The sequence below is a fragment of the Onychomys torridus genome, chromosome 22 (assembly GCF_903995425.1).
Source record: "Onychomys torridus chromosome 22, mOncTor1.1, whole genome shotgun sequence".
In the NCBI taxonomy this organism is placed as follows: domain Eukaryota; kingdom Metazoa; phylum Chordata; class Mammalia; order Rodentia; family Cricetidae; genus Onychomys; species Onychomys torridus.
This window is the reverse complement of record NC_050464.1, coordinates 9,961,514-9,988,689: the sequence shown is the minus strand read 5'-3', so window position 1 is coordinate 9,988,689 and position 27,176 is coordinate 9,961,514. Positions and strand designations below refer to the sequence as shown.

Here is a 27,176-nt window from a genome sequence, read left to right as displayed (position 1 = left end):
CATACTAAATGTTATTTATGATGTTTGGACTTTGTGTCGTTGCCCATGCCCTTGTTCCTACCCTCTGTTTCTCACCCTTCCAGTTTGTGAGCACTTCCTTCACTTTTAAATAAGCAAGGGCATTTTTCTACGGTGTTACATAGCTCTTCTTCCCTGCCTTCATATCATGCCCTGACACATAATAAAATAGCTTCTAATGGTAAAGCTATATCATTTCTTTCATGAAAAAAAAAATCTTAAAATAAGATATATTTAATAATATATGGTGGCCAGACATGGTTGGTGGACACCTTTAATCCCAGCACTCAGGAGGCAGATCTCTGTGAGTTCAAGGGCAGCCTGGTCTACTTCGTCATTTCCAGGCCAGGCAGGGTTACCATAGTGAGACTCTGCCTCAAAACAAAACAAAAGAAATAAAGAATATATGGTGGCTAGGGGTGTAGCTCTATCTACACAACTGTGAGGAACTGAGTTTGGATCCCAGCACCCACATACAATGCCAGACCAGCCATAGCGCCAGGGAGGTGAATAGAGCAGCCTCCCTGAGGCTCGCTGGCCAGCAAGTCTAGCCAGTTATCAACCCCCAGATTCAGTGAGAGACAATGTCCTAAAAACCAGGTGGAGATGGATCAAGACAGATACCTGATCATCTTCTGCCCTCCATAATTATACACACTTATATACATACACCCCCTCACACACACACCTGCATGTGTTCATTCCCACCCCCCCCCCCACACACACCTGCATGTGTTCATTCCCACCCCCCCCCACACACACACCTGCATGTGTTCATTCCCACCCTCCCCCCCACACACACACCTGCATGTGTTCATTCCTACCCCCCCACACACACACCTGCATGTGTTCATTCCCACCCCACCCCACACACACACACCTGCATGTGTTCATTCCCACCCTCCCCCCCACACACACCTGCATGTGTTCATTCCCACCCCACACACACCTGCATGTGTTCATTCCCACCCCCCCCCACACACCTGCATGTGCTCATTCCCACCCCACCCCCCACACACACCTGCATGTGTTCATTCCCACCCTCCCCCACACACACTTGCATATACCTGGGAACATACACACACACACACACACACACACACACACACACACACAATGTGGAAATAGCTCGGTGTATATGCATTGACCATATCTGATCACAATAATATAGAAATTATTTTAAAATTTCAAATTACTATTTTTATAAATATTTATTTATTTTAAAATTAGATTCAAATTTAAAAAGGGGGCCTTTCATGTCTACAGTCTAATGACTGTGACCTCGTTTTTTTTAAGTTGTTCTTATCAACAGAACAAAGACTGGCTGCCCCAATCTATGTCATCAGTGGGGGGTGCATAAAAGAATTCTCCGTGAACTCTCCAATGGTTGGAGCAATTGGTTCCCAAAGACTTGTGAAGGAGACAGTCACCCTAGAGATGGAGAAGAGACCCAGGTGGAGGGAGGTGCCTGGAAGCATTTCATTGCAGCACTATAAAAACTGCTTCATGGGGCCTGGGATGCCTTTGAGTGGCAGTTTCTTGTAGTGTTACTGTGAGCAACCATCATCTTACAGGAGGGTGACAGAAGCCGTGGCCTTGCTGGTGAGGGCTCTGGTGGCTGTTTTAGAGGCACGTGGCTCTGCCGATGCCTCTTTCACAGCCGCATCCACACTTGTCAGCACTGCCATTCAGTCTCACTTGTCACCTTGTTAAGTGTGGTGGCGGCGGCGGCACCAACGTCACCGTAAAATATAGTTATTTCCCTCTCTGACCCCTACTCCCCCGCAAAAAAATAGCTCGCTCAGGAACTTAAAAGTCCAATTTCTCTCTGCAGATATGGGGAATTTCATGGATACAGACCAGAGGAAAACAGTTTCTCAAGGACATGCAGCGGTTCTAAACTTAGTGCCCATCGTCAGCTGCCCCAGACCGCAAGTGACGTGGTTTAGAGAAGGACACAAGATTATTCCAAGCAGCAGAATGTAAGTTGTTCTGAAAACGAACATTTTACGTGGCTGTACCATGTAAGTGAAATGACTAAGTGACCAGCGACTGGAAAGCCTCATTTAGTGTGGAAGTGTCCCTAGTCCTTAATGAACAGCTGTTTGGTGACCGGCGTGGCTATTTTGAAGCAGCTTACGTGCGTGGCCTTGTGTTGTCCCTTTCTGCGTGTTGTACGCCCTGAACCTAAGGTCTCCTCTGCACCCTGAAGCCTGTTCTCTCTGGTTTGGAACCATCTCACTGCTGTCAGCCCTGACTTGTGTGTAACCTCCTTTACCCAAGCCTGGTGTTTCCTTAAACACGTCCCCTTGGGCCTCATGTTCTGTACTCCTTTCTGTGACGATGAAGTGCTAATTACTGCTAACTTCTCTTTATCTTTTCATTCTTCCATGGCAGTTTTATTTCCTTTCCTCCAATTAGTGGCTCACCCATCTATTGCTAATCACACCGTGAACAGTTAAGTAAGCCCTATCTTAAGGTCTTTTTGCAAGTCCCACCTTCAAGATATGCATTGAAGGCGGGTTTTCTCCATTTGGAGCTTTAAGTGATTAAAAAGAACATTATACCCACATTTCATTTTTACCCGAGGGGGTATATGTGGAGATCAGAGGATAACCTTTGGGTAGAAGCTCTCTTTCCACTTTGTGTGAGACAGTCTGTTGTTTGCTGCCGGCTACACCAGGCTAGCCTGTGAGCTATCTCCATCCCCCATCTCAGGAAGAAGTACTGGTGTTATAAGCACATGCTCTGTGCTTGACTTCACATTGGTTCTGAGGATCCGAACTCAGGTCCTCACATTTACAGGACAATCATTTTATTCTCTGGGCCAAGGTCTCCCTAGTCTTTGATATGTGTTGCTTAAGTGAGTAGCTTGCAATCACATTGACAGATAATATTGCAAAGACAGAAACTTCAAGGATAGAAATTTCTGAAAAGAATCATGGAATGCTATGTGCTTGGGGTAAAAGTCAAATATATATAAAAAAAAAATGCCTGAGGGGAAAAGTTCTTGTTTCAGTTTTTGGAAAGGATGTGTGTGTGAGACATTTGCTGAGTGGGTTTCAGGTGAAACTGCAAGTTAACTATGGGCTATACACTGACTCCCCACTTCACAGAGCACCATGGACCTCCCTCTCTAAACTCAATGGACCAATTATCCCACCTTGACCTCTGAACCTTGCATGGGCCTGCTTACCAAAGGTTTCTATTTTGGCAGTCAGAAATAGGAGAAAAATAGAAATATATGTAACAGTCATATTTCAGAATTCTTGTTTAAAAAAAAATACCCATTACTTTAAATGACATGGCTGCTCTGCCTTTTTCTACATTTGAAGTTCCTTAGATATTTGCCTTTGTATTGATTCCAATCATAACAGAGGCCTCTTGGGATTGGGCGAAACAAAAAGGAAGGATCGATATCTCATTGCTGTGGGAGACTGTTCTGTGGAGCAGAAGGCTGCAGAGACGCAGTCAGGATAAATGTTCTGGAAGGTTCCAGTGTAGAGCATAGGAGGGCAGGTGGAGTGGGGTAAGTGCTGGGATACTGAGGGCACTGGAGTTTACAAGGTAGGCTGCATTAGGCTTTGTCTCACACAAGAGCTTGTCATATCAAGAGCTAGGAATTTGTGGTGTTAGCATCATTTTAATTTAGTTGGTAGCAAATAAATACACATTGGTTCACATGATGGCCTCCAGTGAAATAACTCTTAATTCTTACAATGAGATAACTCTTAATTTCATGGGCTTTTTTTTTTTAACTTGCAGATTCATGCTAAAGACTATTGAATTCCTAACAAGCTAACAAAATGACAGTGTGATTAGAGTCCAACCACAGTGTCCCATCAAACAAATGGTCTGTTCACAAGCGTAAAACTACTGATAAACCTCCAGCCTTGGCAGTGTGGTGCATACCTTGTCTTAAAGAGAGGAGATGAGGCTGATTATGAATATTTACACTCCTACAAGGTCCTTTAGTTTTGTATTTTCCACCTCATCATCGCCCCACATTTCCTAAGTGCCTGCTGTGTGAGATGTCATAAATCAGCGCGTGTGGGCTGTTCTCCAACAGTTTATACACTGTTCCAAGATGTATTGCTTCTAAGAAACTTTCACTTCAGACCCAGGTGGCTGCACACAGAGCTCAAAGGGCTTCTGGTCTGCTCCATACCATCAGGGAGGGTTGCTTCTGAGATCTGGAACATTCAACCCAAAGTGCATCACACACTGAGCACAGGTCAAGCACCCATACCTGCTTCCAGCCTCTGCATGTGAGGTCCCTTCCCGGGCACCTTATCTGTCAGGGAGGATTCTAGCCTCCTCCCTCTCTTTGTAACATTATCCTATGACCTTTAAAAGTTGACCTTTGGACTTACAATGAAGTGGATTTTTTTTCCCTTGTAAAAAGAAAGAGTAACCCTTGTTTCTAAACTTGAAAAATTAGTTAAATAGCCTATTAATAATCCTAGCAGCTATTATTTATTGAGTACCTACTTGAAACATATCTTCTGTAATCCTCAGAATTGCCTTCTGGGGCACTTATCATTAGCTCCACTTATAGCTATCAGAACTGAAGTTTAGAGGTACTAACTCACCCCAGGTCGCTCATACAGCTGACAGAAGGAGGACAGAAGCCTGATTCTGACGCCAGAGCCCATGGTTGCCTCCCTGTCAAGCCCATTCTCTTGTTTGCTTTAGCTGAGGAACTCGCCTCATGCTTTTGATCATGTCTTCCATGTCTTCGGGTGTTTTTCCTCGTTTATTTAGAAAGCCCGGCTTTCAATCTGAAATAACACGCACTTGTGTGGGTTTGGGTAGAGGTGGTGAGACGTGTCAAATATCCATCTAGTTCAAAAATAGAATTTTAAGGGTTTCCTTTTGCATTGGATGTGGGATAAAAGAAATGGAGAGAGGCGTGGACAGATCTTAAGATTTAGGGCCTGACCAGCTGGCCTGAAGTAGACAGAAAATTTTAGAAGCAGGTTTGCATGTGTGCTTTTGTGTGTGTGTGCATGCGTGTGTGTGTGTGTGTGTGTGTGTGTGTGTGTGTGTGTGTGTGTGCTTGTGTGTGTGTGTCCGCATGCATGTGTACATTCTAAGATAGTAGTAGTGTCTTCAATTCTTTTTGGACAAGTTATGTTTGGACAAGCACAGCCATGACTAGATAGTTTACATATATCAGATTCAAGGTCAGTAGAGAGGTCTCTGTTGAACTTGGCCTATTAATCTCTTTGCCTATTTGCAAACTTATGAAATACATGGAGCATTAGGCCAAGACATGGAGTACTTCAGCTGAAGATCTTACCTGCCACAGAGGTTGACTTTGGCTTTTTAATTTTTTATTTATTTATTTATTTATTTATTTTACATAGAGAAATTTTATTTCAGTAAACACAGAGTGGCATTCTGTAGTAACAACAAGACCTGTGTACGTGACCCAGGGAGCATGGGGCAAACCAACGGCTTAATAGTCTCCCAAGGACATCCAAGCCTTAGCTTCCGTAGCTTGTAAGCACATAGGTCACACAGGCAATGGAAAGCTATGTCTCAAAAGCAATGGAAGGGGGAAGAGGGACCACAGGGGAGAGGTAGACTCCGTAACTAGCATGGTCACTATATAGTGCCTAAAGCCTGTGGCTGCCATGTGCCCTAATGCCTTTTTTTTTTTTTTTTTTTGTCTTGTCCTCTGGCTTTAACCATGAGATTCCCATTCCAGAATCTGTGACCTGTGCCTTGCAGGGAGCCACGATCTCATTTCCCTCAGCTTCTTCTCCACTGTGAGAGGAGAAAGGCTACCCATCTCTCCTGTAGCACGGGAGATGGAGTAGCCAACAGGGTTCAATATCACCATCCTACAGTGGTCCTCTTTAGAGTGCGGGCCTCTTCACAGCATCCTCTTAAGATTGGTAGCTGTAGTCGGAACTCCAGTAGAAGAGGAGGCATTAGGTTAGCATCCCAGTTATTCTCTGTGTGATGATTCTTCCTGCCTGGAGGTCCTGTCCACTTGGGTGTTTCCTAATAACATCTGGGCTCCTCCTAGGGTGATAGCCACTGAAAGCACACTTCTTTCCACAACTGTACAGCCTGGTATAAAAGGCAGAGGTGCAGTCCCGGAGGGATGGATGGATGGGTGGTTGTCAAGACATGTCAGGTGGCACCTGCATTTCCCCAGCAGAAGGGGAGGAAGTGAAAGCAGCAGACTGCACACAAGTGACTGTTGACACAGAAAAACATTTGGAAAGGCAAATGATGCTTTGAAAGCACCAGGGGTAAGTTATACTGAGAAATTTGAATAGATGATTATGGGTTGTATGTATCTGAGAAGATAAAAAAAATTGCATGTTTATTCTTCTGATTTACTGGATCCAAACAGTTAATTTGCTGTCTTCGCATGTCAGAGTTGAAGGCAGCTTTGTCTTATTAATGTAGTCTAAGTTGAAAACAGAAAGTCCTCTCTGTTACACTGGCTTAGATCTATTTTCTTTCTTTTCCTTTCTTTCTCAAGCTTTGAAACGTGAATTTGGATGCCATGCAGCATTTCTCTTAGCCCCGGGAGGTAATTCATGCTGGCAGTTATCAGATTAGGACGCAAAAACTTCGTGTGTACAGTGCCATTCTTTTGCTTAATTGCAGGTTTTTGTGCTCAGATTGCATCCTGTCGTCTACCTGACAGGAATGTGTGAACACAAGCATTGTTGCACATGTTTTCCTGGAAATGTGAAGTTTATAGATTGAATATTTCAAAGCCCCAGTCGGCTTTGAGATAGACGGCTCACCAGTAACGATCTGGACTGTGAAGTATGGGCTATAAACGGCATCCCAGGTGACTTACCAACAGCCTGGCTCATAATTGTCCACGCTTAAATACTCAAGCATCCATTAACTTATTACCATTTCATTTCCACCGCTCCAAGAAAGATCTGTTGAAATTAGCACTTGTGTTGGGAGCCACAACTCAGTGCTTGCGTGAAGTAGATCTGGTTGTAATAATATTTTTATAGTTAACCGAGCTTTCAAAATAATGTGCTTTAAAAGTTTTTATATTATATTTTATGGGCATTTTGTGACTGTTTATAGTACACATCTATATGTGTGAAGTGAGCCTTACTTTGCCATGAGTAAAACTGGCTAGAATATGGGGGTTCCAGACCAGCTTCCAGTCTCAGGCAAGTCATTCTTCTCCCCTTGACCCCATTGTTTCTTGTTTTAAAAGAATGAGGAGAGTGCAGGGAATTGTTTGAAACTTGATTTTCTGTGCTGCACTGATAGGAAGGCTGGTGTCCATGGCCAGGTCCACTTCCTCCGCTTCCTCTGCTCCTCCCTCACCTCTCTCCTTCCTTCTTTCCCTCTCTCTCCCCAGTCCCCCTGCTGTTCCTCCCCTTGAGTCCATAGATACTTATTGAGTACCTGACTAATGCCTAGCACCAGTGTGGTTGCTAAGCGCCAAGAGGAAAGCAAGGCATCCAGAGTGCTGCCATTGGTGAGGTCATGTTTGACTGTGGGAACAACGGTGTGTAGGAACGGATGCAAGAGGATGTGACCCAGGAGGGACAATACAGTACCCGTGGAGGGATAGGGCTCCTTCAAATTAAGTATTAATGTTGGGTGGGGGGTTCCCTCAGTCGAAAATGTGCTTACTTTGCAGGCATGAGGACCTGGGTTCAAGCCCCAGGATGCACTTTAGGCAACTAAAAAAGTACTGGGGAGGGAGAGACTGGAAGATCCCTGGAGCTCACTGGCTGGCCAGTCTAGCCTGCTTGGAGAGTTTCAGGCCAGTGAGAAACCCTGTCTCAAAGAGCAAGGTGGGCTCTCTTTCCACACTCTCTTCTTCTGTATTCTCCCCCTCCATGCAGTCTGTCTCTCTCTCTCTCTCTCTGTCTCTCTCTCCCTGTCTATCTCTGTCTCTCCCTCTCCCTCTCTCTCCCAATAAAGCTCTAGAAAGGTAAAAAAAAAAAAAAAAAAAAAGAGCAAGGTGGACAGCTTCTAGGACCATCCTTTGGTGCCCACATATATGCATGAACACTCATCCATCTGCATGTGCACACATACCCAAAAATAAATAAATAAATGTCAGCCACTTTTGAGTTACAATTTGCATGCCATGTAGTGCACAGATTTTCCATTCCATCAGTGGGTGAATTTTTGCAACTGTGCCCACAGATGTAGTCTACCCCTCACAGTGGAGAGAGCCCCACATGCTTTTTCCTCCAGCTCCTCTCCCCAGCTAATCTAATTACCATAGATTGGTGATTGTTTCTCATTCTAGACTTCCATATAAATGGAATCATTGAATAGGAAGTCCTTTGTGTCTGGCTTCACTCATTCAACCTAATTTCTATGATACTCTCAATATGACATTTAATAATAATAATAATTAGCAATTTTGGAGTTGCCAGGCAGTGTTTTAAGTATTTTATTTATAATGACTCATTCAGTCTTCACAGCAGCCAGTGAGTGGGGACTGCGGTTATCCTGGATTTACTGATGAGAAGAAAGGCAGGCAGAGGCCAATAACCAGGCAGTGCTGGCACTGTTGGATTGCAGAGTCACCCCTCGTGCCATGCTGGCCTCTCAGGGTGATGGCTGCAGCTGAGGAGCACCAGCCATGCTCAGACCCTGAGGATATATTTTCTAGGCAGAGGCCAGAAGCAGGGAGTAGTGTGATGTGTCTGCTGGAGTGTCTCTGCTAGGTCAGTTGAAAGAAAGGAACAGGCAACGGCAGAGAGGAGACCCCCATGGAGACCAGAATCTGGAAATAAGTAATAATTTTATTTTGTATACAGTAGGAAGTCCATGAAAGTGGAGCCCTCCTGTTTTAGGGGGAAAATCCTTATAATATAAAATTTAGTATTTTAACCATTTACTTATTCATAACCGTTATACCCTGTATATGGTATATGTGTGTTTGATGTATGTGCATATGTGTGAGGCTACGCGGGCAGCAGCCATATGAGGATGCCATGTGTCCTGCTCCATTGGTCTTCACCTTTTTCACTAAGCCAGGGTCTCCCTCTGAACATGGAGCTAGGTGGACAACAGGCAAGGCCTCAGGAATCCTCTTGTCTCTACATCACCAGCACTGGGGTTACAGTTCCTATGGCCTTGCCCAGACTTCTTACATGAGTGCTAAGAACCTGAACCCAGACCCTCATTCATACACAGAAAGTGCTTTGAAGCACTGAGTCATCTCCTCAACTTGTTATAGCCATTTTCACTGCTGCTCAGTGGCATCAAGCATGTTTACATTGCTGGCCAGCCATCACCCGCATCCACCTCCAGACGCTTCGCTCCATCAACACTAGTGTCTTGTATTTGTTACACATCAGCTCCTTCTCCCTAACACTGCCTCCCTACCCCTCATCTCTACCAACATGGAGGACTTTGTGAGGACTTCAGATCACAAGCATGTTACTCTTTAGCCAGTTTCCACAAATGCTAATGTCTTACAAAACAAGTAGGCCATCCCAGCCAGAATACTGACACAGGCCCAGTACACCCCCCAGGTACATGGTAGGTGAATGGAATCCCATTCACATAGTCATTTGGACTTGGCTTTTGTTGTTCAGCAGCTTCTCTGCTTTATCAGGGTTGTTGCCATATGAAAGGTTGGTTTGCTATTGTTGTGTATGAGTGCTGTGTGGAAGCACCGATATTTGTATGATTGTTGCTCTGTTGAAAGATATTTGGGTTGCATCTAGATTGGGGCCACTATGAGTACAACTTCAGTGAACACTCTTGCATGAGTTTTTCTGTGATGTGGGACTTTTTCTGGGACAGATACCCAGGGACTAGTTGCATGTTCCATTTTTGGTTTTTAAGGTGATATCAGAGTGGCTGTTCCATTTCATGTTGACACTAGCAATAAGTGCATAGTTTCTCTGCTTTCTTTCTGGCCTGGAGTGTTGTCCCCATCTTATTTTTTATTTTGTCCATCCTGATAGATGTCTAATGATATCTTATTGGTGTTTTTCTCCCCTCGTTGAGTTTTTAATTTTCATCTCCCTTAGTGGTGAATGATGTTAAACATCCCTTCATGTTGCTAATTTAAAAAAAAAAAAAAAAGATCCAAACTCCTTGTAGCACAAAATGTTTTCATTTGTTTTAAAAGTCAACTGAAGGAGTGGGAAAATAAGTCTATGCAGGCAAACTGAGAGAGATTGTTGTGGTAGATCTGAGGCAAACACTCAGATTAACCACAGAGATACAACTATAGATAGTGTGTAAGGGAGATTATAAAAGATACAGAGAGTGGAGTACTCAATTGACACCTAGGAAATTCCAGAAGGAACAGGGAGAGTGGGCGTGGGGGTGGGGCGATGATGGGAGAGATCACTACTGTAATAGTTCCCAAAATGAATACTCTCCAGAGACAAGTCAAATAAACTTAAAGAGGGATGGATAAAAGTTCAAGCCTGGGCACACTGTGGTTTAGCTGCAGAACTTCAAGACAAAGGTCTTAAAAGCAGCCATATTTTGAATCAAGCTATTATTAGAGGCAAACTGGCGGTGGTAATGGAGGAGACAATGTCTAATGCCTCCAGGGGTCCAAGTGACTATAGGATGCAATAGCATCATACATAGCTGCTCCAGCCAGACATGCTAGCCTTCAAAGGTGAAGGGGGAGAAGGCCAAGTATCATGGAGTGCCACAGCAGCCAAGCAGCCTTCAGAGGTGAGGGGGGAAATAGGAAGGTCTTTAAGATATGACCTTGCCCAAAGACTTAAGACTGAGTTTGAGGGTGCGTACCAAATCTTGAAGCAAATACACCATCAGACATGTCGGTCTTCACTTTAATATTTTCTCTAAGTTAGAAAATGGTTGTTAATTTAAAAATATTTATGTAAAAACTACAGAGGGGATAGCAAGTTGAGATAGCTTTGGGATCCCTTTACTGTGGTTGTCTCAGAGAGCAACTAGTGTCCACAGTGGGCACACCAAGGCAAGAAGGGACTTGGTTATTTTGTTTTGATGTAGTGTGATATATGTGTGCTATGATGTATGTGGCAGCATGCATACATGTGTGTTCATAAGGCCAGAGCAGGATGCTGGTGTCCTGCTCTGTTTCCTCTTGAGACAAGGTCTCACTGAACCTGGAGCTTTTTGTTTTTTGGTGTTTTTTTTTTTTTTTCTTTTTTCTTTTTTCTAGGCTGGTGATCCTCCTGTTTCCAACCTCTATAGTATTGGGCTTATGTACACCTGGGTTCTTGTGTAGTTGCTGGAAATTAAAACTCAGGGCCTAATGCATGTGCTCTCATCCACTTAGCCATTTCCCCAGACCAGGGATTTTTCTTTAAGGTGGGGAATCCCAGAGGCCCTCTGCATACCAGGAAAAATCATCAACTGGCAAGGGATGGTGTGAAGAGTATTACTGGGGAGCAAAGCCTCATGAAGATGTGTGCATTGCTCTCACCCAGCCTACCTCCTGAGGTCTGACCTTTAGAACCCTACCGTGTAATGAGAGGTGGCTGAGATTCCCCCCCACAAGGATTCCTATTCTCTTACAGACTGCCAGGCATTGTGACAGAGGGTTACCTTGTAAACACTGGTGGATCAGATTGTGGGCTCTACCTAGACGCAGACACATTCTCACATGTGAAGTCCATCTCATCCCAAGATGCATAGGGAATAGTGGAGGGTTCTGGTGTCTCCTTGTGCTGAGGCCTCTGAGCTGCTGCTGTGGCAGGTCACATTCAGGGAACCATCCCTGTGCAAACCAATCAGCATGGGGAAGGGTGCTCATCAGCGACTTGGTTCCATTTGAGTTAGCAATGTAGTGTTTAACTTTAATGACAAGAGTTTAATATTCTATGTAGCGATTTTTCATTTGAAATAAAATGCCACTTTATTTTACGGGAGCAGATCTAGTGACAATAATGCATTTCTTTACAAATATTAGCCTATTATACATCTTAAGTCAGTTGCACATAATTGCATTTCACCAACTCCACATAATACTTTAATTAAAACTAGGGTAATTAAAATACAGTTTTAATGAGCAATAAATTCTACAGTTGCCAAGCCTGGAATGTATTAGTTGAATCACACCTTTCTCTCTTTGAGCTCTTAAATTTGTGTCTGCATTATGTTTTGACATGCCGACAGTCATAAGCAAGAGGCCTTTTTAAATGCACATAATAGTATGTCCCAGGATATAATGCTTCCTTATGGCCGTCTTATCTTGTGTATACTCCTTACATATCATCAGTTATTTATGCTAACTCTAATCCCTTGAGGCAAGGAAAAGGTTCCCTTTGTCTTTGAAGACTCAACAACTTAGCACAGTGATTGGTCATCCTAAGCAGTGAACATTCGTTTCATGAAAAGTATCTTTTGAGTGAATAAATAGCAGGCGGCTCATTCTAGGGAGACGGACTGTGTGGTGACAAGTGTTCACTGTCAACCTGACGGAAGACTCTCCTTAGAGATGGGCCTCTGGGCAAGCCTGTGGGGGATTATCTTACTCTGTTAATTGATATGGGAAGAAATATCCTAACTATGGGAGAGACAGTTCCTCAGGTAGGGCATCCTGGCCTGAGTAGAGTTGGGGAAGTGAGCTGAGCATGCGTTTGTCTCTCCCTCTGCTTCTTGACTGTCAATGTGATGCAAACAGTCCCCTCAACTCTTGCCACTGTGGCTTCTACACCATGGTGTAACCTGAACAGTGAGCCAAAACAAAACCTTTCTCCCTTAGGCTCTTGTTGGGCCATTTTTCACAGCAAGAAGTAAAGAAAGGAAGGCAGACTGAGACATAGAGCACCTGGGTTTCAGCCTCAGCCCTGACCCTTACTGGCTGTGTGGCACTGGACACATCAATGAACTCTTCTCAATACAGAAGATAATGGTATGTCTTAAACAGAGATGGTCATGTTACTCTGCCAACCTCTTGGGATCTGGCCTGGGAAAATGGCAGGGAATATAATAGAAGGTGTGCAATCCCAGTCTCACCTGCAAAGTGAACATGATGTAGTAGTGATGTTATTGCAGTGCTTACCTCTAATAATTACATAATGTGTCTTACTTGTTATTCTATTGCTGTGAAGAGACACTGTGACCAAGGCAGCTCTTATCAAAGAAAGCTTTTAATTGAGGGATTGCTTTCCACTTTAGATGGTGAGTCCATGATTATCATGGCAGGAAGCAGAAAGGCATGGACAGGCAGCAGGCACAGAGAGAAAGTGGGCCTCTCATGTGCTTTTCAAAACCTCAAAGCCCACCCAATGACACACCTCCAAAGAGGCCACACCTACTCCAGCAAGGCTACACCTCCTAATGCTTTCCAAACAGTTCCACTAACTAAGGACCAAACATTCAAACATAAAAATCTATCTGAAGCAGGGAAGGGGAGAGGGGGAGTAGGGGGCATTCTCATCCAAACCACCACACATGGATTTACATTAGCATCCAATGATCTTCTCACCATCTCATTTGGAAATTTTTGTTTGTAGGTCATTCTTGCCTGACAAATTGTCAACCCTAGGTTTGTAGCACCTTGTAATGCAGACTATAGAGAGCTCTGTCCCTTTCCCTTACCCTTCCCTTCTATCCTAGATGCACTGTCCTTGGGAAGTGCAATCCAGTCTTAATATGGTCGGGTAATTAGCGAGGCACGGTGATTGTGGGGTTCATGTGCACTTTATTCTGCACATGATTTTAATCTGCATCCCGTTTAGAATATCAGTGCCATCTTACCCGCCCCTGGCTCTTCATTTCTTCCTTTGCTCATTTACAAAATATCTAATGATGCTTATATCATCAGTGGAAAGTTAACCCTTGAAGTGCCAAGTTGCCCAAGTGGTACATGTGCTTCAACCCTGGCTCAGGGGAAATAGCTAGAGGAAGCAGTGGGGCAGGGTTTGTTATCCTGTCTCAGCTGAACCCAAAGCAAGGTTGGCCCTTCACCACAGCCTTCAGCTATAGTTGCTGTGCATATCCAAGAGAGCCACGTCCAAGACTTGGTCTGTGTTTAAGGTTTGAGGATGCTTCACCAGTCTGTTCTCATCTGGTCTTAGCCCAGGGTCTTTGGAAAGAAATTTTGGGTACCCACATTGAGTTCTTCCAGCTGTGCTCAGAGCTCAAGAGGAACCATAAGATGTGTCTCCCATACCAGCGTATTGGTCCCTTCTGGGTTCAGGCTTCCTTGGATGGCAGAGAAAAAGGCAGTAAGGCATGTGAAAGGGGCGCACACCTGCCTTAGCTGGAAGAACTGCTCCTGTTGGCATCCTGTGCCTGTGTATAGGACGGGTGCCCACTGGGAAGAGTCCTTAGAGGTGAGGTGCATCACTGTCTGGAAGGGAAGGGGGAGGAGGTTGTATGGGGAGCAGGAAAGAGGTGGCAGTACCCTAGATAAGAAAACATAAGAACCAGCTGTCCTGCCTGCTCACTTCCTGAGTGCTCTGAGGACTGTGTTCCATGCATGGAATGAGGTCCCTCCAGTCTAGTGAAAGCCTGCCATGAACACAGTTGGCCATCTGTTGGCCCGGGGCTACTAAGAGGGGTAGAGAGAACTGGCTAACCTCAGGAGGATGAGCGCCCCAGAATCGGGCTGAGTTATATGCAGTCCATGCAAATAATGTGGAGACATAGACATTCTTATCTTCCTGCAGGGCTGCTTTCAGTCTTCCTGGCAGGCTAGTAAAGAAAGCAGACCTAGGCTTATCACACCAATTTTGCGGATGACAGCCTGTGGGAGCGAGGAGCTAAGTGATTTAAAGTCAAATAATACGTGAACGAAAGCACTGAGGATGGACCTCAGTCTGTGAGTGACACTTCTCTGATCATTTTTTTGTGACTGCTCCTGACAAAATTGATCTCAGCTTGCCCATCAGGGTGGTGAGGTAGCAAAAGAGTGTTGTGCTCATCTCGGCTTTTGGCTTTATGCAGCCAGGTCTCCCTCAAATTCTGAGAGGCGCTTGCCAACCTAGCAGGGCTTTGGTTTCTGTGTGTGATAATCAGATCCCATGGCAGATGGAAGGGTCTTTTTGTGAATTACAAAGTGTCATATCCACACAATCTCTGATCCTTTTGTCCTGAGGGCTTATTCTTTGCTCTCGTCAGAGCTGACCAAAGCCTAGTGAGATGTAATTGCTGAAGTATCTGCTTCCAAATGGCAGTCCTTGATGTCAAGGTCACCGTTCCATGGGCCAGCTCAGTAGTAAGTTCTGTGCATGGAAAGATCAAGAGAAAGACTCTGGTGTCTCTAGGGTATTCTCTCAGTTGTTGACCCAGCAACTTCTCTCCTTTATGTGGGAGAACATAACGAAGGTCAAGAATTCTGTCTAAAGACCCTGGCTGGCTAAGACCAGACACCTACCCCCACCCCACCCCACCCCCGTGATGTGTGGGTGCCATCCCATTGCAGCTCAGCTCATGCAATCTTGAGTTGTTCCATTTGTTTCCTTTGAGTTTGTATATGTGTGCACACCTGTATACACTTGTCACCCTGAGCATATAGGTGTCAAAGGACAATGTCAGGTGTCAGTTCCCACCTTCTACCTTGTTTGAGGCAAGGTCTCTCTTACTCACTAACTTGTAGACCAGGCTGACTAGCCCTTGAACTTCTAGGGAATCCTGTGTCTCTACCTCCCATCCTGCCAAAAGAGCTCTGGAATTCCAGGCATGCATCTGGCTTTTACATGCATTCCAGAGTTCCAAACCCAGGTCCTCACTCTTGCACAGCAAGTACCTTACCCACTGAGCCATCTCCTCTGCCCTGTATTTTTTTTTTTAAAGTAACAGCTTTATTAAGCTCTCCTAGCCCAGCAATCCAAGCCAATGGCTCTAGTGTGTTGTCTACAGGTCTGGACAACTCTCAGCACAATCAGAACATTCTCTCACGCCAAAGAAAGGCCAGGCCCATTTGTAGTCATCCCCATTCTTCTCTCTTCCCGGGTCTGGCCACCACTTATCTTCTCTCTGTCTCTGAGGATTTGTCTCTTCTGGACGTCTACTACAAAAGAAATCATGCCCTCTGCAGCCTTTGACACCACATGTGGCCTTTTGCGGTGGTCACTCCTCTCTTCACGCCCTTTCCTGATCATCGCCACGTATTTCACAGGGTGGCTTTGTTTTTTAAAATGTACTTTCCCCTCATCTCCAAGTTCTTCAAGGAAATGGGAAAGTATTCTTTCTTCAGAAAATGTGAGCCTCTGTTATGTCAGGCACTCTGGTTAGTTCTGATGTCAAGCAGGTTTCTGTGCTAAGTTCCTCCCAGTCTGATGAGGGTGAATGGACAAAATGGCCATCGTGGGAAGCCAAAACATCCATCCCAAAGTGGGGAGGAGAGGCACCTGGCAACATGAAGAGATGGGTGGGCCAGGCAGCCAGGGTGATAGGTCCGTCTGAGCATGAGAATTGGAGTTGGATCCCAAGTGGAGACAGCGAGGCATGGTAGGTGGCTAGGCACGTAGGAAGAACCTGCTGGGAACTGGGGTGACTGCCATACTCTGAGGCCTATGGCCCAAAAGGAGGTCAGTGGGGGCGTGTCACAAGTTGATGGCAACAGGTTTGGCCTGACTCCAAGTACTATGGTGGGTTTTAAACCACATTGTATTATGCAAACCTGGCTGACATGTGAAGAACAGACAGAAAGGGGAAAGAAACTAAGAAGAAGCTTCTTAACATGTCCTGTGGAGGGCAGCCACAGCTAGTTAAGGCAGAAGAACTGGATAAGGAAGGGCATACTAACCCTGCAGTTAGTTCCGAGCAGAGTTGTGGGTCTTAAACATGGGCAAAGCAGATGGTGCAGTCAGGATGCTTGGTGTTGGTTTCAGCTCTTGGTGCAGTATTTCCTAAAAGGACAGCAGCAGGACTGTTTAGAACATGTTAAGTCTAAAATGCTCCTGAATAGTCTGAGTGGAAAGATCGACCATGAATTCATGTGTACAGAAGCCTGGAACTTAGGCAAGATGGGGGTGGAGATGCAGAACTGGGAACTAGCCATGGGGAGGTGGCATTTAGTTGTTTTGGGTTCTGCCTTTGAGGCTATGTTCAAGACTTCACAATGTTGCTGAAGATGACCTTGAACTCCCGATCATCCTGCTTCCAACTCCTGAGTGCCGGCGTTATAGGCATGTACCACCATGCTGGGTTTATGGATGAAACTCAGGGTTTCCTACATGCTAGACACCTACTCTATCAACTGAGAGACATCCCTGCTTATATCATAGAGTCCTGGAAGTGGTATTTTTAAAATATGTGAGTGGATGAGCTCTTTCAGGGAGTCTGGAAAAGAGAAATGAGCACTGAGAACTACTCCCCCTAGAGGCAGTGGAGGGGATAAATAACCGTGCAAGTCTAGACAGGGACATAGACAGAGAATTACCACTGGAGCCTGAGGCCACAGGTGCACTAAGAGCATTCCCTACTGGATTCTAACCCACAAGTCATCGGTTCGCAAGAGGCAGATTCCTGCACAGACTAAGTCAGGACGAGACTGAGGTTAGGTGAAGCATGGGGGAGTGTGAGGAGCAGCAGGGAGGGTGGAGTCTGTTTGTACAGCACTGTACCCCTTCACATCAGCCATAAATTAGAAGGCCCTGGGGAAAATGTGCTCTGGACAGATTAGAAAGTTGAACATCAGACAAAGCCCGGCAGTGGGAGTTCGTGCATCCTCCGGGATGATTTTTCTTCCTGTTTTAGTGCTTGGTCTTTATCAGAGCTGACGGGCTTGCACTGTTCTTACCTTGGGAAGTTATAAATGAGGAGCCATCCCCAGAACTTATTTATCTTTGAGAGCATGAATCTTTCCTTCTTCAGTCTCGACTTGCCCATTCATTATTACGCAAGGTAAATTATTACATCTGAGAGATGAATCATGCCCGTTGGTGATGCGCACCGTTTATTTTATTTTATTTTTTTACAGGTAGGGGCTGTATTTTAATGTGTGAAGCAATTTTGAGAATTACCTGTGCTGAGTAGTTTAGAGTACTTAGAAGTCACCTATACGGACGCCCTTTGTGTTCATGGTCATTCTAATTTCTATTTTTATTCTAGACCATTGATAGGAAACCATTATTGCCTTGTACACTGGTCTACATTACCATCCAGACTTGCTTGCAGAGTTCAGTATTATATCTGAAAACTCACATCATTGCAAGTACTTTGAAACACTAATTCATTGTAAATAATTTAATTTGCCTTTTTTTTTTTTTTTTACTTCTACTTTTAAAATAGATATCTGCAAAGAAATTGTGGCTGGATGTGGATGTATGCAAAGTTAAATTGGAGCACAGTTTTATCAGAGGAAGGAATTTGGGATAGGACTTGTGTTAATTAAAGTGAAGGGGAAGGAGGCCCTGGCCACCTGCCGTCGGCTGTCTCTGATCCTTGGCTGTGAGTAAGGTCTAGTTACTGAGTGCTTGGTCTTTATCTCACACTCTGGGTGAATTTTAGTAAACGGCACACGCCCTGGGTATGGGTTAGCCAGGCCTTTGATCTAATGATGAAGCAATGAATGATGGCAAGCGTAGAAATGTCTGAAAAGCATCTGCTAATGGAAACCAAGGCATTCTAAACTCTTGACAGGAAATTTCCCTTGGTTTAGTGGTGTCTCCTGCTTTCCTTTCTTACCATCTCTAGGAATAGACAACGGGTTGTCTTAGCTTCCCTCCTGCTGCTGTTGTAGAACACTGTCTTATGATCAACGTGGGGAAAAGGAGTTTATTTCAGCTTACTCCAAGGTTACAGTCTGTCACTGCAGGAAGTCACAAGCAGGAGCCTGAGACATTGCATCTACAGTGAAGAAGCCCAGGACAATGACTGAATGAGCTTGTGCTCAGCTCACTGTTGCCATCTTTACAGCCCAGGATCCCCTGGCTTAGGGAATGGTACCACCAACAGTGGGCAGGTCTTCCTACCTCAAATTGAGATAGAGTTCTCCAGAGACACGCCCAGGCAACCATCTCCCAGGTGATTGTAGAGTCTGTCAAGGTAAAAACCGATGGCCGTTCTTGGCTGTTAACTTGACCACATCTGGAATTAACTAAAACCCAAGCAGCTAGGTATACCTGCAAGAGTTTTTTCCTCAGTTAAATCTTTTGAAGTATGAAGACCAGCTTTTAATCCAGATCTTTTGAGGTGGGAAGATCCACCTTTAATCTATATTATACCTTTTGCTGGCAGTCTGTATAAAGGACATGGAAGAAGGAAGCTTGCTCTCTCTTTGCCTGATTACACTCCCTCTTGCTAGAAAGACCATCTCTTCACTGGCATTAGAACCTCCTTCTTTGGGATTCTGGCATATACTGAAGACCAGCTGAGACATCCAGCCTTGTAGACTGAACTATTACTGGATTCTGGGATCTTCCTTTAATAGGCAACATTGTTGGACTAGCTGGACCACAGCTTATAAGTAATTCTAATAAATCTCCTTTATATGTATATATATATATATATATATATATATATATATGTATTATGTCTACACATATATAAAGGGGATACACATATACTTACATGTATATGTTTAGTCTATAAGTTCTGTTCCTCTAGAGAACCCTGACTAATACAAACACTAAAAGTTCTACAGGTAAAATTTGCAAATAAGTGCATAATAGAAGCTGTGAACATGAGTTGGAGGTCAGGGCCTCTGGTGATATGTACAATATGTGTTTATTTTTAGAGTCAAGGTCTACTATTTAATGCAGAAGCTCATATCACAGATCTGACGTACCACAGTCATGAGGTTTGGGTAAGCCACTGGTGTTTCCACGTTGTTCTTTCCTCCCTTGTGAAGCTGTTAGAGCAGCCTGCCTGGGGGTTGGAGGATTCCTGTGGAAGCACATGTACATCTATAGGGCACAGATTGGTGCCCAGCTGCAGATAGCACCTCACTGCTTCTCTATTTCAGAAGTCCTCCTGACCTTCCAGTCACTTTCCATGATTTCAGTTATACACAAAAAACTATGGTCCAAAAATGTTAACTGGGAGAGTCTAGAAATAAGCAATCCCAAGTTTCAAATAATATGCCATTCTGAGTAGTGTGGTGAAATCTTATTCATACCAAGGACACGGATTCTGATACCTCTGTGCTTTTGCTCCTGAGTCACCCCATAGCCATCCTGGTTACCACTTTGACTGATGCAGTACCACAGGCTTGGGCTGAAGTTATCCTTATTTTACATGGTCATAGCCCCAAGCTGAGAAAAGTGATACAGAGGGGGCATAAGGACATGCAACCCAGCTGATTAACACAGCACTGAGTGACAGTGGGGTAACCGTGGCTTATACAGGGCTTGGGACCATCTGGGCTATCAGACATTCACTGCAGATCTTGAGGTGTATTTCCCGTCATAAGGGAGGACTGCTGTATTACTACTCACTTTCATGTTTCAAACATGGGAATACACAATGGTTGCTTTATTTTCTTGGTGTTAATCCAAAGATAAAAGGCAAACTTGCAATTTTTTGTATATTGGATTACTTGCATACCATCTGGAGGCATGGAAATTATATCCTTAATCCTTTCTGTGAACACAAGTCCAAATCTTTAATGGCAATAGGTAGGATGGGATTGAGAGGCAATGGGTGAGATCATTGCTATGGCTTCTGAGCTATGCAGGCTTCAAGCATGCCATATACACATGGTATACATGCTGTCACCCAGGACCTCATCTCTAACTGCAGAAAACTTGTAGCAGCAGTGTAGAATTTGGAGTGAGGAGATGTACCAGCTCCCTTCCTTAACTTATATGCTAGCCCCAAAAATAACAAACCTAGTCCAATGGCCATCTTTCCTAGGTTCCATTTGTATATTTCTAGCCCTATTTAGTTATTTAGTTAGTTGTTGGTGCATGTGTTCATATGTCTACATGTAAGTATGAAGACCAGAGTCATTTTCCACCTTCCTTTTTGAGTCAAATTATTTTCATTGGCCTATAGATTACTGATCCAGCCAGGCTGGCCCACCAACAAGCCCTGTCTCTACTTCTCCTTTGCTGGGATCTAAGTATGCATTACCACACCCAGATTTTTGTCTTGTTTCTGAGGGCTCAAACTCAGGTCTTCAAGCTTGCATGGTAAGCATTCTATTGATTAAATTGTCTCCCCAGCCTCAATGCTTTAGAAGACAGAGAATGTACTTGGGCATCAGATGTTCTTTGGTCTTTCTTGTAATCCCTTGAAAAGAATTCCAACAAGGCCTACAGTAGAGAGAGAGAGCACCTTGTTCCCCAGCTATAAGAAAAGAGGGCAACTTGTTCCTGGGCTATAGTAGAGAGGGCGCCTTGTTCCCAGGCTCCAGGGCAGGAGAAGGGCAAGGGCAGGTTCAACAACAAGGACAGATGTCAGCCTTGTGCCCTCCAAATGTCCCTCGGGTGTGGAGGATTTATAACCGTGAGATGAGGTAATGGAACGTCTGTGTGGACAGATGTATGTCAGACAGCCAGTATACATATTTCACTTTGGCTTTGACAAATACCTTATTAGTGTTTTGATTTTGTTTCTATATCCTAAGACCTGCTGTTGTGGAAAAAATCCGTGGTCCTTACTCACATATCAAGTGAGTGAAATTGTGACTCTGACTTTCAGAGTGAGATCTATAAATGATTTGGAAATACCCTGTTCAGTGGGCGTACCTGCCCTCTGTCTTCTTGTTGGGGGAGGTGGTGAGGAGCTGACACTTATTCATAGCCCACCCCAACGCCCATTTAGAGCATTAAGCTAAACAAAACACCGAGGGGGAGAGGGATCCTGTTTGTGACTTACCTTCTCCGTATGGGGCTTGTTGTTCACTCTCTGTGCAGACGCCCTGTTGGAGGCATGTGCTGATTGAGGACGTGCGCCCTATCACACTGTAAATAGTAAGAGAGAGTGTGTGTGACATGGCATCAGCTCATTGCGGTTTGTCTGGGACTCCTCTTCTTTGGCTCTGAAAGTTCTCTCAACCTCTGGGGAAACCAAGAAAGTTAGCCACCTTGCATTTTCATAGCTCCTGTGGGCATAAAAGCCGCCCTATTAGATTTGTGCTGTTTTCTTACTAGTGTCGGAAGTATGGAAAACAGACAGATAAATCCAAGGTTAGCTAATTCCCCGTAATTGCTGAGCAAAGCAGAAATGCCTCATGAGCAGAATGGGGTTTGTTTCTACTTTTCTTAGCTGTGTTTCACTGTTGCTGCCTCCAGAAGTTGACTGATTTCCAGGGTGCACTTGACTTGTAAATAAGTAAACATAGCTTTCACCTCTTCCCTGGCCCCAGCATCTCAGTGCAGCCTCTTCTCGCCCCTTTTCACACGCGTTTCTCACTTACGCCTACTTTGTCCTCTGAGTGCAGTTCCTTGCTGAGACATGCCCGGTACCTGTTGGAACTGGCTGGGGAGTGTTTCCCCACTTGCTGCAGGGACGCATTTTTCTTTCTCCTGAGTGGAATGGTTGGCAAAGCCACAACACATTCCTCTTGGAGGGTATAAAATTGAGGGAGGTGGGAGGGGTGCCCGGGACGGCATTCTGGAGGAGCAGCCTCTCCTCACAGCAACCACACAGCTATCATTGCAACAGGAAGCACCAGGCTGACTCCCTAGGCTCAGGGCAGCTCCAGCTCCAGCTCCAGCGAGCTCCATCCTGATTAGCAGGGCTATGGTGGAACTTATGGCTTCTGTCCCCTGAGGTGCTGAATGCAGCTCCTGGAAGGAGGAACATCACCTCCGAGAAACATAAAGCCTAGCCTCCATGTCTTCCTATTTGGGAGATGTTGCTGAGTTTAAGAGAAAACCCATCATTCTCAAAGGGTACAGCTGAGATAGCCTATCTTTCTTAGAGAATATAGCTGAGGTAGTTCATTGTTCTCAGAGAGAGCTGTTGACCCCATAAACAGCAGAGTGGGAACATTTTCATGACTTTGAGTGGAGTCTGTTGAACTAACTCAGGTATCCTTGATTCTATGTGAAGGTAGAAAAACAAATGCTGTTGGTCCCTAAACTATCTATCTGTACACACACACACACACACACACACACACACACACACACACGACCTTCACCTATCAGCCTGACCTATCTGGACACTCGTGCAGATCCTGTATGTGTTCTTTATCATAGGAAAGAACTCATATGAAAGTACTCATCCCGGGGCTGGGGAGCTGTCTGGGGGGGTCAGGTGCTGGCTAAGCAAGTATGAGGACATGAGATCAGACCCCCCCACACACAACACCCATGTCAAATCCAGGCATGATGGCACATGTTTGTAACCCCAACAGTTGTGGGGGTGCAGCAATAAAATGACCCCAGAGCTTGCTGATCCACTGGTATATCCAAAATTGTAAATTCAGATTCACTGAGAGATCCTGGCTCAAAAAAAAAGGTGGAGAACAATAGAGGAAAGCATTGGATGTCTACCCCTAACCTCCACATGTGCATGCACAAGCAAGCATGTGGCATCCTCACATGTGCATATAATATATACACAATAACATGCACGCATACACACACCACAAACAAGAAAAACTACACATCAATTAAAATGCACATGCTTCCCTTCTTTCTGCTCTATCCCCCTAGTTCCTCCAGTGCCTCAGGATGAACTTGCGATGTTTATTTGAGTGTACCTCTGCATCTCTCATCTACGACATGAAACACTGCGTGTGATGGTACTTAAGAATATCTGTTGGTTTGATGAATGGAGTTTTGTGTCCTGCCTGCTAAGTTAATGTTTTGTTTTTCTCTTGGTTTCTTTCTCTTTTTTTTATTATGAGGAGGAAGGACAAGACTGGCACAGCACAGCTCACAGTAGAATTCTGTGGCTATTGTGGGACACAGAGGTCACTAGCTAAGGGATGGCTCTGTCCCCAGTGCTGGCACTGTGGCACTGTGCAATTTGCCCCACCTCCCACTCTCCTCACCCCCAGAGTCAGGAGACAAATAGTGGATTCATGTTTGAAATGTTCTTTTCATATTAATCTGTCCATTAAAGCACATTTGTGAGAATAAAAAGAAATCAATGAAAAAGCGCACACTTCAGCACTGGCAGTGGGCAGGCAGCTGGTTTATTCCCTGCCTACTCAGGTCTTGCAGGATGGAATGATGGGAAGCCACCTCACATTCCCTCCTGTGTGTATCCAACTCAAGCCCAAGCGGTTTTGCAGTCACATGGCACTGTGGTGAACCTGGAATTGTAGTGGGTTTTTAATTTAGTTTTTCTTGCAAGGACTTGTGTATTGTTTGTTTGTATGCTTTTATAGTTTGGTAAATTTTATGATACAGCTTTGTTTTCTGTTTTCTTTTTTCCTTTAAGTGTTCCTAGAAGAAAAATAAATGATAAAAGAAATAAAAATCCCAATGAATTATGACATATGCAGTTTCTTCTGCATAACTCTGTACCTTGCAAGATTGTTCTGACCTAACTGTAGGTAATTCTCTCTTGAGAAATATACATTCATGAAGTCTTTTTATAACTACATTATTATCAAAAGCACATCTTTGTGTAGAGAAGAGTGTAGTCTCCTACTTATTCCATTATCAAAACCTCATTTATTTCATTTTTATATGAGTAGTTTGTGGAAGGACATTTAGGCCTATAATGACTTTTTAAATCTAGTTTTTTTTGAAAAATTGGAGGTAAATGAAAAACTATAAATAAGTAGCTGACTCATGGGGAAGGGCAAAAAACAGGTACCAATGAGAGTGTGAGAATAACAGAGAGTATGCCCTGCTTCCACTTGGGGGTTTCATGTAAATTAAAGACCTTGAAGGTTTAATTTTTCCAGCAGACTCTCATCTACTTCTCTGAGCATGGCTTTGTTCAGCTAAGGCAGCTAAGGTGTGCTGCATCGAGCCTCTAACAACCAACATCTATAAAGGTGAATTGTCGCTTGTGTGTCTGACTCTGAGAAGCTAATTTGCTTTAGCAAAATGTCTCTGTGGAATTAGGATAATATAATGCGTGCTATAAAGATCTTACTTTCCACTCCAGCTCTCATCGTTGAACTTTTGCTTCTCCTTCAGCATCTCTAAATATCAACACACTGGTACCGAGTAAAGCACTGTCTTAGCCTGTTTGCTGTAGTGGCAGCAGCTTACCCCATCCTAGGGAAGCAATGAACAGTAGCCTTTACTATGGTCCTTACCTTACCCCAGTGAAATTATGATAAAAGGTAGCCTTGCCTACGGGTCCATATCCCATCCTAGAGCAATGATAAACAGTAGCCTTGCCTATGGCCTATGCCACAGTAGCCTTGCCTATGGGTCCATATCCCATCCTAGGGCAATGATAAACAGTAGCCTTGCCTTTGGATCCATATCCCATCCTAAAGCAATGATAAACAAGTAGCCTTACCTTTGGGGCCATATCCCATCCTAGAGCAATGATAAACAGTAGCCTTGCCTATGGGTCCATATCCCATCCTAGAGCAATGATGATGGTCTGTACCTCCTCCCAGGAAGGTTATAAACAACAGAAGAAAGTTTCCTTGCCAGAGTTCTATGAGCCCAGAAATCTATAATGGCCTCTTGTTAGGTCAGGGCACAGCAGAAGGGCAAGGTGCCATACATGAAGCAGTGAGAGAGCCATTAGGCCAAACTGTCTGTTCATCAGGAACAGTTCTCTCTATAATGACATCACTCTGGCCACTGGAGCAGAGCCCTCAGGTCCTCCTCTCCTTCTGGACACTGTTGCAGGGCAGGTACATAGTCTAGCATGCTCTTTGGAGGAACACTGAGACGTCTAACTCGAGCGCCCTTTGAACCAACGTGAGTGAAATCAAATGACTTCTCCACCTACAATTCATGTCCCTGTTTCAGCTAATGTCACCAATGCTTTCCCAGTCACAAAATTTTTCAAATTGGTTCTCTCTTCTTCAGTTTCAACATTAACCGTCAATCCTATATCATCTCCTTCCGGCAAGAGACACAGTGCCTCACTTTTGAAGTGTCCTTAAGGGCAGGGAATGTACTAAGAAAGCATTATGAGGCAGCCTGTACAACCACCTAGCTCCGAGCATTGCTGCTGGCCCACCTGGCCCTGTGCATCCCTCCCCGATCCATTCCTCCCTTCCTGTGCTCCTGTCTTCAATGTTTTGATACTTGCCTCTTTTGTTTTCTTCGTTTATTACAAAAACAAAACGGAGTGTACCCTTCTAAGTCTCCTTTTAAATAATATTCATTGCATGGGTTTATATCAACGGGTGGGGCACATGCTCCAACACACATGTGGAGATCAGAAGACAACACGCAGGAGTCAATTCTCTGCTTCCACCTTGTGGATCCTAGGGGTTGAACCAGGTCATTAGGCTTGGCAGCAAGAGCCTTTGCCCACTGAACTGTGTTGCTGGCCCCATGTTTTGTTTCATAGTTCATAAGCAGCTTTTGAGGTTCAACCGCATTGTTTCCTTTTTTGTTTGTTTATTTTTATTTTGTTTTGTTTGTCTCAGTATGAGTTACTTTTCTCACTTCTGTGACTAGATACCCACAAAAAGCAACTTAAGGACAGAAGGGCTTATTTTTGCCAGAGTGTGAGAGGCTGTGATCCACCACGGCAGGATAGGCCTGGCAGCAGAGGGATGAGGTCACATTTTGCTTGCTGTCCTGAAGTTGTTGTTGTTGTTGTGGTGGTGGTGGTGGTGGTGGTGGTGGTGGGATGATGATGACAGGAAGTGGCTAGGCTGTAAAGCCTCTAGACTTCCTCCAGCAAGACTCCATCTTCTTATAGTTCCACAGACTTCCTGAACATCACCGCCTGTGGGGACGCAAGTGTTCAAACACAGGAGCGCACAGGGAAATTTCACATTTATAACCGGGTAGCCACTGTAATTTGTTGGTATTTGTTGCTGTTTGAATTTTTGTTGTGTGCCTATGGATATGCCATAGAGCTTCTATTCTGTGGCTGATGAACTGTAATCTGGTTGGCAGCTTTGGCACTAATGAGCAGCCCCACTGTGAATATCTGCATCTACCTTCCTGATGCATGGAGTCAGTCATTGGGTTGCCCTGTGTGTCTGCTTTCAGCTGAGCTAGATAGTCAGAGAGACTCAGCCGTTCTACATCCTACACTATCATGGGACCCATACTTCAGCTCTGCTGAACCTTGGTATTGCCTGTTGAACTTTTTTTTTTTTTTTTAAATGATCTGGTATAATGACATTTCACTCTGTTCCTTTTTGTTTTGTTATTTTATTGAGCAGTCTCATGTAGCCCAGGCTAGCCTTGAACTCACTTTGTGGCCAAGGATGATCCCAA

The 27,176-nt window shown here is 44.5% G+C and overlaps 1 protein-coding gene across 1 annotated transcript in view; it reads left to right on the top strand.

The window, feature by feature from the left end:
- Positions 1 to 27,176, top strand: part of Sdk1 (sidekick cell adhesion molecule 1) — a 960,116-nt gene that overhangs the window by 354,298 nt on the left and 578,642 nt on the right. Inside the window, exon 4 of the mRNA XM_036172523.1 lies at positions 1,853 to 2,000. Coding sequence (XP_036028416.1) covers positions 1,853 to 2,000 — 148 coding nt within the window. The remainder of the gene's footprint in view (positions 1 to 1,852; positions 2,001 to 27,176) is intronic.